Source organism: Setaria italica, chromosome II (assembly GCF_000263155.2).
Source record: "Setaria italica strain Yugu1 chromosome II, Setaria_italica_v2.0, whole genome shotgun sequence".
Lineage (NCBI taxonomy): Eukaryota > Viridiplantae > Streptophyta > Magnoliopsida > Poales > Poaceae > Setaria > Setaria italica.
The window spans coordinates 45,276,939-45,287,884 of NC_028451.1; the positions used below are offsets into that span (position 1 = coordinate 45,276,939).

Sequence of the window (10,946 nt, forward strand, 5' to 3'; positions counted from 1 at the left end):
GGGCCATGGTCTTGTGTTTTTACTGCTCTGTGTGACTGCTTCACCTTGCATTGGGAGCAGTTGAGCTGGAGCCGAAGCAGTAGCCAGTAGCTGTGGTTACTACTTTGCTACTCACCTTGGGACCCACCATGTACGCGCAGCATGCTTAGCCTCTACGGGTATAGTTGGCCATATGGCCCGTGGCACGTGGGCCGGCCCACGGCACAGGATTTTGATCTGGTCCGAGCACGGCACGGCGGATGTCGTGCTCGTGCTGGCCTGGCCCAAACCATGGGCCGTGCCTGGGCTACTCTCTCAGCCCACGTGCTGGCCCAGCACCGCACGACCCATTTGCCCGTTACGATTAAGTGGGCAGCCCGGCATATTAAGGCCCGCTCGACCCGCCGCGACTCCTAAAGGGCGAGAGGCTCTGCCTTATCCCCAACAGCTCAATGAACTCCACGGGCACCTTGGCCACATCCGCCGTGGGCGCATCGGAGAGCCCGAGCCCGAGCAGCGCGGCTAGGCCCTTGGTGAGCTGCGCGTCGGAGTCGGTTGAACTTGATGATGCGGCCGCCGCCGTCGCCCTCCTCCGGCTCGGCGTGGACCCAGACCTGGGAGACGCACCCTCGGACGCGACTGGAATCGGTCTTGAGCGCTGGGTCCATGGGCGGCAACCGCGAGGCCTAGGCGAGGAGCTTCTTGTACTGGGTGCGCGCGTCGAGGATGGACTGGAAGAGGCTGACAATGTTGCGAAGCACTGGTGGTAGCTGCGACAGGTCTACGGGGCTGGAGCCCGATGGGGATAAGGAAGTGGTAGAGGGGGACGGGGAGGCAGCGGACCGGACTATGAGGCGCTGGAATGAGATGAGGCAGTAGAGGGTGAGGCGGTGAGGGTGGGGAAGGATGGGGTTGGAGAGACGGGCGCAGGAGGAGGATAGCAGGCACAGCGGGGCCCCGGTGGCGACGGTGCTAGTGGAGGAGGCCATGGTCGGCAAAAACAGTGGCGGCGCAGGAGGATTATTCCCATTCCGGTGGTCTCTAGAACAAAAACTGGCAAGTAAAATGAGGGGCGGGCTGGCACGAGCACGGCAAGGCCGTTAAGACCCATTAGGCGAGCGTGCCGGCACGGCCCCCTAAGAAGGTAGCGTGCCGTGCCTGGACCGCTTCTTCGGCACGCAGGCCGGCACGGCACGGCACGGTTATTATCCGGGCCACACTGTGCCGTGCCTAAACAGGCCGGGTAAAATCGTGCTTGGGCTAGGCCAGGCCAGATCGCCCGTTTTGCCATCTATATCTACGAGTTCCCAAGCCTGATGAAGTGACGAGTATAGTTGGCCATATAGCCCGTGGCTCGTGTGCTAGCCCATGGCACAGGCTTTTGGCCCTGTCCATGCACGGCCCGACATGATGACCGTCATGCCCGTGCTAGCCCGACCCACACCACGGGCCGTGCTTGGGCCGTTGCCTCAGCCCACGTGCTAGGTCAGCACAATCTGGCCCATTTGGCCTGTCGGGGTTAAGTGGGCGGCCCAGCCTAATAAGACTCGCTCGAACCGCATATAAAACCCCCCAAACCCTACCTTCTCCTCCATTCTGCTGCTGCCTCCCCTGCCCCCGGCCCCTCGTGCCTTTGGTTGCTTCCCCGCCTGGTTTTCCGGGGACCTTCGGCGGCCTCCCCCCCCCCCCCCCCGCTTCTCCCACGAGGCGCGTGCCGCACCCGCCGCCACTGCTCCGCAGCATGGCCTCCGCTGCCCCTGGGTCCCACCCCACCGCCGTGGAGGCACCGCCGCCCACTGGGACCGCCCCGCGACGGGTCACGCTAGTGCTGCCGGTGAGGGGAGGCGGACGAAGGAGCGGACGGAGATGCGGAGCAGAGGAACCGGCTCCGAAGCCGTGCTGCAGGCCGTCATGAGCACGGTGAGGCCGTTAAAGCCCACCAAGCTAGCGTGCTAGCACGGCCCGCCTAAGAAGGCAGTAGACTGTGCCTGGACCGCTCCTTCGGTTTGACCCGGCATGATTCCTGTACGGGCCTAAACATGCCGGACCAAATCGTGCTTGTGCCAGGCCGGGCCCGGTGCTCGTTTGGCCATATATAGTGACGAGACCTTATCTTGAGGCATAAAAAGCCCCACTTGCTGAGGCTGCCGCACCCCTTTGCGCAAACCAAAGAACAGAAATGGCCACCGCCGAAGCCGTAGTTGGCAACCACGAGTCCCTCGGCGCGAAGCTCGACCGCCTCAAGGAGCACGCCAAAGACGTGGCCTCCAGGCACCCCGTCGCGGGAGCGGCGGCCGTCATCGCCGTCGGCGCGGTGGGCGCCTACCTCCTGTGGCCCGTGGCGGCCCCGGCCGTCGCCATGATGAAGGCGCCCGGAGCCGGCGGCGCGCTCATCTCCCGCGCCACGTTCCTGGCCAAGAAGAAGCTCTACTTCAAGCTCCTGCACTCCGCCGGCGCTGCGGCGGCGGTAGCTGCCATGGTGTAGGCGTCGGCACCGCGCCGCGGGGAAGCGTGTTTGGATCGGATTATAAGTGAGCGAGAACTTTGTGTGTGCATGCATGCATATGATGTATTGACTGGTTGTCTTGTAGTGGATGTATTTCCAGTTCTCGAATGTCCAAATAAACATCCTGTAGTGTATTGTCATGATCGATCCGTGGCAAGGCACCACTGCTCCTCTGCGCCGTAGTGTTTGCCAGATCGTTTTCGTCAAACCATTGTTGCACGTCAGTTTTTTGGCGAGTTCCCAACCGTTTGCACATCCGTAGTAGCCGTAGTCATTCTGAACTCTGGAAATCTTCTTCCTCCCTACCTTGTGAAGTAACCTTGCCGCAGGCTAACTTTCATGAGCCTTTCATCGAAACAATATTATTTTAATTGGAAAATATGGAGAAATTTTTCACAAGTTGCAAATGCAGGTGCCAATAATCAGCCACTATCTAGCCGACAGACACAGACCGTACCGTCACATTCCCCTGGCATGCTGGCCATCTGTGCTGAAATGCCCAAAGCTTTCTTGTAATCTCTAGTGATCTTTTTAGGGGCTGTTTGGATACGAGGTGCTAAACTTTAACAGTGTCACATCGGATGTTCGGATGCTAATTAGGAGGACTAAATATGAGCTAATTATAAAACTAATTGCAGAACCTTGTGCTAATTCGCGAGATGAATCTATTAAGCCTAATTAATCCATCATTAGCAAATGGTTACTGTAGCACCACATTGTCAAATCATGGACTAATTAGGCTTAATAGATTCGTCTCGCAAATTATACTCCATCTGTGCAATTAGTTTTGTAATTAGCTTATGTTTAGTACTCCTAATTAGCATCCAAACATCCGATGTGACAGGTGTTAAACTTTAACAGGTGGTTCCCAAACACCCCCTTAATATTGTTGTGCAGAATGGTGCGTGTGCAAGCAGGATGCGCCGCAGGCCTCGCTGCAGAAGGCCATCGACTACGCCTGCGGCTCGGGGGGCGGACTGCAACTCCATCCATGAGAACGGGGGGCGGTACAACCCCAACACCGTCGCCGCGCACTGCTCCTGGGCGGCCAACAGCAACTACCAGAACAACAAGGCCAAGGGCGCCACCTGCGACTTCACCGGCACCGCCACCCTCACCACCAGTGACCCAAGTAATGGCATCTTCATGAGATTGGCTGCAAGTTGCATGCTAGTGGCTAGTCGAATCAATACTCATTTTGCTTTGCAGTGCATGTGCATCTCGAAAGTTTGTTAGGTTTTCTAAACTTGTGCTCTGAACTTGTGCGCCTGTGCCATCTGAGCTCAACTTTTTTACCGTGGAAGATTGTGAATCAGATCATTTTGGTATATTTCATTTAGTTATCAGTTAGTGCAAGTAAAAGCTATCCTGGTGTATTGGCCAAGCTTCAGGGGATCAGGTTCTGTACTGGTACTGGATTAGGCTATTGATGTGGACTAGCTTAACTAAAATAGTAAAATAGAAACTTTGCGAATAACTACAAGAAATTTTCAAGAACTTTTTCAAAGTTCGAAGCTATTGCATTGTGCTATATTCTTTGGTGTGTGTGCTGGCACGAATTGGCATGAAAGTGCATTCAATTTTTTTCCTTGTTTTCTGACGGAAGTAAATTCTAGTATGATGTAGATTTTTTTTGCGATTTAAATTGTTCTATCATTCAAAAGACAGATTCCAGCGTTGTATATGATGTTTATGTTCTATTGCTTCCATATTCTTCTGGCTGGTGGCATATCACTCAATCAGAATCTTTGGAAGACCTCAATCGGAGTCTTGCTTGTATCTTATATGGTCTTTATGTTCTATCAATTTCAGGTTCTTCTGGCTGCTCTTACCCTACAAGTGCAAGGTACATTGTGAACTTCACTTAAATTATTAACTCTGTAGTCTGTACCGTGATCCATGAAGTACTACTTCAAAATTGTAACATGTGTGCACTGAAATTGAAATGATGCTCATGCTACTAGCGAATTCTGGAATAAGAAACTGGAATTTATACATCAGATCAGTTGCACTAGAGGAATATTCAACATGCATACCTATGAATCCCAATTTGCAATTGTATGTTGGGATATACGCGCTATACTTCTTCGTGGCCATTGTTGTCCTTTTTATGTTTCTATAGTCCCATGCTAGAGATCCTTTTTTTTACAATTCTGCATCATGAACTTGACTGCAGCAGTGTGTTCAATTAGCACTAGCAGCATGAAAGACATAGCTGGCAGATGATTGTATTAGGAATTGCAGAACATTCAGCATATACTTGAATCAATATTACTAACAGCATGGCCTTCCTTATACAGCGCTGTTGGAACGATGACCCCGACCACTGGAGGCACAATGGGCGGTACCCCAGGAACCTTCACGCTCGGTGCCGGCACCACCGGCACAGGCATGCGAACCGGCACTACTACTGGAACCACTGGCGCTGGGCTCGGTCTAGGACCGGCAGGCACCGGCATGGACACTACAGCGGCAACCTTGCTCCCAAGCGCTGGGGTGGCCGCCATCCTCACCGTGCTACTCTCCGCCATCGCATTTGCATGATGTTTGACTAGGGATGGCAACGGGGCGGGTCGGGGTCGGGTGGAGCTTCCGCGGACCCATCCCCGAAACCCAAGAATAAAACCCGCTCCGAACCCGAACTTCATTTCATGTGAAAATATGTACCCGCCCCCGAAACTTGCGGGTGCTCGAAACCCGACGGGAGCCCCGAAACGTGAGCAACAGTGACAGAACATATGTACTGGGGGCGGCGGCGCTCGTGGTCGAGCCGGCGAGGGGCGCGGGCGGCCAGCGGCGCTCACGGGCGAGGGGGCGAGGGGCGCGGACGGCTGGCACCAGGCGGCGATCGCGGGGGACGGAGCGAGGGCTGAGGGGGCGAGGCCGCGAGGGGCGTGGCCGGCCGCCGCGAGCCTGCGATGGGGGATTTGGGGAATTGGGGGTGTGGGCGTGCGGGAGCCGGGAGCTGTGCGGCGCAGAGACGGACTCGGTTAGGAAGTGGAGAGATAGACGGAGGGAGGAGTGGCGGGCGTTGTGGGCCGGCTTCATGAGCTGCTGGTTGGAACTCACTTCAGGGGCCCGTGGGCGCCTGCGGGGGTAAATAAAAACCCGGCCCCACCCCAACCCATTTAGGGGGCCCGAACCCGCAGCTCCACAGGGGAGAAACCAGACCCACCCTCACACTCGCCGGATCTCAAACCCGCGGGTTTCGTGTCTGAACCATCCCTCCCACGTTTGACCCCAAGAGACAAGACCCTACTCCATCTACCTGCTAGTAGAAAGCACATCACCTTGAGGCATAAAAGGCCCCCCTCGCTGAGGCCGCCGCACCCCCTCTGCGCAAACCAAAGAACATAAATGGCCACCGCCACCACCACCGTCGAAGCAGTAGTTGGCATCCACGAGTCCCTCGGCGCGAAGCTCGACCGACTCAAGGAGCACGCCAAAGACGTGGCCTGCAGGCACCCCGTCGCGGGAGCGGCGTGTGAGAAGAAGAGGAAATATGGTTGCCCACCACTCAAGAGATATACACAGTCTTGTGATCCTGTTTACACAAGACTTATATCTAAGCACCTGAACCAACCAAGGATGACTAAGTGTTTAAATTGATTACTCAAGATATTCTAACATTCTCCCTCATTCTAAATTTCTTTTACGCTTGAGATTTAGATTGCTCTTAAATTCTTGAAGTTTTCCAACCGACTAAAGAATTTCTTTTACGCTTGAGATTTAGATTGCTCTTAAATTCTTGAAGTTTCCAACCGGCAAGGCTTTAGTGAAACCGTTAGCAATCTGATCATTTGTAGAGATGAATCTGACCTGCAACTGCTTCTTCATTACTCATTCTCTCACAAAATGAAAGTCAATTTCTATATTCTTTGTTCTAGCATGGAACACTGAATTTGCAAACAAGTAGGTAGCTCCCAGATTATCACACCACAAAATAGGTGGTTGTGTCAATTTGACGCCAAGCTCACCGAGCAAAGACTCCATCCAAATTAATTCAGCCGTGGCATTGGCCATGGACTTGTATTCCGCCTCTGTACTTGACCTGTAGCTTGCTTTCTAGCACTCCAAGATATGATATTTGCTTTCAAAAATATTGCAAAATCATCGGTAGATCTTCTATCATCAACACTACCAGCCCAGTCCACATCAGAAAAGGCATTCAAGACCAACGAAGTAGATGTTTCAATATTCAGACCAATGTCCATAGTGTTACGAGCATACCTGAGAATTTCTTTAACAGCTGTCCAGTGAACACTAGTAGGTGCATACAAAAATTGACACACCTTATTAACTAAAAAAACCAAATCAGGTCTAGTAAGTGTGAGAAAAAGCCCCAACTACACTTCTATATTGTGTGCCATCTTCAGCGCTTAACAAGTCTCCTTCATAGCTTGAAAGCTTCTCTGAAGTTCATAATGGTGTAGGCACCACCTTGCAATTCATCATACCAACTTGGGCATATTTTTCTTGAGACAATAACAAACCGTGACCATCTCATTTGACCTTACATCCAAAAATAGTGTAAGTCACCAAGATCTTTCAACGCAAAATCCTTCTTCAAATCAAGTAGTAATGCTGCCACGGCTTCATTAGAGGAGCTAGTAACAATAATTTCATCCACATATATAAGCATATAAATAATGACTCCAGACTTTTAATAAATAAATAAATAAAGAGGTGTCTGATTTTGAAGCTTTAAAACCGAGATTTGTCAGTTGTGAACTTAGTCTAGAATACCAGGCCCTCGGCGCTTGCTTCAAACCATATATAGCTTTATCAAGCTTACACACCATGTAGAAACGCATTCTAAACTTCCAATTGTCTTAAACACCAATTCCTGGACATGGCAATGGACAAGACAAGTCATACTGTAGCAATCTTGACAACCGGACTAAATGTATCCTCGTAATCAATGCCATAACATTGTTTGAACCCTTTTGCTACCAGCCATGCTTTATATCTATCAGTCCATCTGCCTTCCTTTTAATCTTGTAAACCCACTTATAATCAATCATATTGCTTCCTTGCTTTGCTTCAACAAGATGCCAAGTTTGATTTTTTCATTAACGCCGAGTACTTCTCTTGCATCGCCTTTTTCCACTTGGGATCCGCTAAAGCTTCTTGCAAATTTTCTGGTTCACCGGTAGCACAAAAGTTTAGCCATCTAACTGTTCCATCGGTGAAGGTCTTGGGCTTCACAATACCGTGTTGTGATCATGTGCATCGTTGTGGAGGAGAGAGCTCAGTTTGTGCGGCCGGAGATGAAACCACAGAAGATCTAGGGGCACCAGGCTCGATTGGAGGCGCGGGCGGCGTGGGAGGTGTTGTTCCGCTACGTGATGCTTCCGGACTTGCTGGGAGAGACCCAGAGATAGGCGCGGGCGGAGTCCGGGCCAGACTGAATCGCGTGCCAGCACGTGGTGTCGCGGGACTAGCGAAGACGGGCGCCGAGGCGGGAGCGGGCGCAGACACGGGCGTTCCTCCCCCCTCCCTCCGCACCGTGCTGCTATTGGTTGGAGCTAGATCAGGCAAATCCATCCAGAATTCTGCGCCACCAGCTACCGTAGGCGGATCGGCATGGGAGTGCGAGACGGCCAAGGTTACAGGCGCTGGTAAATCAACCTCTAAATCAGCGCCCGAGACTGCTGAAGGTACTGTTTCTTCACCATTTTGCACTAAAATTTCTGCACCTGTGTCCTGCTCGTTATCAAATACATCACTAGACACATTAGTAGCATTAGTAATACAACTTACACCCCTGGATTTAAAAGATGATTCGGAAGAAGCATGATTTCTTTGTGAAGCTGAGCTCCGTCATTTGGGTGAAGTTGGACAAAAGGAAAAACATCCTCATCGAAAACCACATCCCTAGAGATGTATATCTGGCCAGAAGACACGTTGAGGCACTTGAACCCCTTGTGTATGAAGCTGTATCCTAGGAAAACCCATCTTATGGAACGGAAGGCTAATTTGTGGTGATTGTATGGACGAAGATTTGGCCAACAAGCACAGCCAAACGATTGCTTGGAAGAAGATTTATGAGGTAAGTGGCGGTTAAGAAGGCATGATCCCAATATTTCAAAGGCATAGATGCATTAGCAAGGTGCGCAAGATCAACTTCAACTATGTGACAATGCTTCCTTTCAGCAACACCGTTTTGTTGATGCGCATGGGGACAAGAAACTTGATGGGAAATACCAATGTGTTGGAAGAAAGAATTTAATTTTTCATATTCTCCACCCCAATCTGATTGCATGGCTTTAATTTTTCTATTGAATTTTCTCTCAACTAGTTGTTGGAAGTCTTGAAAGACTTGAAAAACATCAGATTTTTTCTTGATGAGATATATCCAAGTATATTTGCTAAAATCATCGATGAAGCTAACATAATATGTATGTCATCCTGCAGACATGGGCGCCGGGCCCAGACATCTAAAAATATTAAGTCAAGAGGAAAATTGGAGGTACTATTCGAAATAGGATAAGACAATTGGTGGCTCTTGGACATTTGACAGATGGAATCTAAATTTTTATTGCTATCATGAGGGAGATTATTCGAACTAAGAATTTTTATTACAATAGGGAAAGTAGGATGACCAAGCCCTCTATACCATCTAGATGTTGACGGCTTGCTAACTCCAAGGACTTGCTTGTTGCGACCTCCAAAGGACAGCCGTAGCTCTAAGGGGTAAAGACCACCCTAGCATCTACCTTGATGCAGAATTTTCTTCATTCCCTGATCCTTAATAAAAAACAAATTTGGATGAAATTCTAGAAAGGCACCATTATCTTCAGCAAGTTTGTGGTTGGAAACAAGACTGTTCCTGGCGATAGTAACATGAAGAATATTTCTAAGATGTAGATCTTTGCTAGGGGTATATAAAGTTGTATGACCAATGTTACTAATTCTCATACTTAAGCCGTTTGCAGTATGAACTTGATCCCGTCCATTGTACATGTCATGGATCATCATCTTCTCAAGTGCACCAGTGACATGATCAGAAGCTCCACTATCTACATACCAATTCATGTCGTAGCCATAGCCAGTGGTAGCCGCCCCTGCTGCCTTGTAATCTTGTTGCTGCTCTTCATCTTCATCGTATCTGTACCAACACCTTGATGCTTCACGTCCTCCCTTCTTGCAGATTTGACATATGATCTTGGTGTTGCGGCTTCCTTGCTTGAGTGCGTTTTTTGAACCATAATTCCAGTGGTTTTGATTACCACCGCAGCCTCCATTACTCCTGCCTCGGCCATGACCAGTACCATGACCGCGACTGCACCCTCTTCCAGCCATGTTAGCAGATAACTGGTACTGTCCTCCTTCATGATACATGAAACGAATCAGGTTTTTGTATGCAAAAAACCCTAATCCCTATATCCTCATTATAGTCTCTAGATCAGTAGGTATCACATACAGAACTCATTTTAGCATAATATCACATGCATACCATGGTAACAGTACATAATTAATTATTACATCCTAGAGTATGAGGGTATGATCTGGTACAAGCCCCATGGGCTAAACGACATAAAGAAAACCAACGCAGCGAAAACTAGCTTCTGGCAAGGCCTCCATCTTCACGATCTCCTCCACAGGCTTCCTTGAGCGTAGCACCGAGCCCTTAATCATACCACCCATCGAAGTTGTTGTCGAAGTCAGACTCATAACCTGCAAACTCACGAGCTGTCCCCAAGGAATGGGATAGGTCCACATCAATATCCGTATGCAAGCTTTAAGTGGCCTAATGCTAAGGGTCAAAAAGTAGTCAAGGAGTAGGCTCGGGTTTCCTATGCAATCCATCATCCCAATATCTCGTCACATCGGGCACACCTTCCTCGATAGGGTCCCTATCACCAACATCCTAACTTCAATCTAGGGTTGAGGTGAAGACTTCCTCTCTTCGCTTCTCAACAACTACAGCCGGATCCTAAAAAAAGAAGGGAGCAACTTCTCCTCTTCCCGACTGCAGTTGCAGCTCACACCTCACACAAGTAGCTAAAGGGGAAGGTAGAGAATCCAAAAACAATGGAGAGTCGTGATGTCACAGGGTTGTCCATGACCGAGGACGTGGCTATACGTATAGTTTTAACTCTGCAGAGCGTGTACACCTGGACCCATCTCGAGGTGAGCGCAGCCGGTAGCTAGTCAACTGATCCACACCCTACCGAGCTAAGAACCTGGGAGTTATGATACCATCCCACAACCGGATGCAATCCCCCATAGTGGAACACCCTGGTAATGTGAAACTCTCCCACCGGGGCCAATCGGGGGCAATAGCAAATCAGAGGGCTATAGGTCAAGACCTGTCCCCCCTAACACTAATACTCTATCCTACAGCAGATATGGTATCGCACTTGCCAGTCTCGACCTGGGCCTAAACCCATAATTCAGTGAGTGGTGTGCATGTTTAACATATTTCCGTGAAGCATGGCGACCCACTCGGTTTCAA

General features: G+C 50.3%; 1 protein-coding gene and 2 pseudogenes across 1 annotated transcript; 2 read left to right on the plus strand and 1 right to left on the minus strand.

The window, feature by feature from the left end:
- Positions 1 to 364: 364 nt before the first annotated feature.
- Positions 365 to 968, minus strand: LOC101775356 (annotated as a pseudogene).
- Positions 969 to 2,117: 1,149 nt separating this feature from the next.
- Positions 2,118 to 2,806, plus strand: LOC101777520 (protein EGG APPARATUS-1). The gene has a single exon (XM_004958193.1). The coding sequence runs from the start codon at positions 2,159 to 2,161 to the stop codon at positions 2,462 to 2,464; it is 306 nt and encodes a 101-aa protein (XP_004958250.1). The 5' UTR covers positions 2,118 to 2,158; the 3' UTR covers positions 2,465 to 2,806.
- A 59-nt stretch (positions 2,807 to 2,865) lies between these two features.
- LOC101775761 lies at positions 2,866 to 5,029 on the plus strand (annotated as a pseudogene).
- The last annotated feature ends 5,917 nt before the right edge of the window (positions 5,030 to 10,946 follow it).

Excerpts from the sequence above, each read along its gene's own strand:
- LOC101777520 (XM_004958193.1), top strand. The coding sequence starts at position 2,159 with ATGGCCACCGCCGAAGCCGTAGTTGGCAACCACGAGTCCCTCGGCGCG.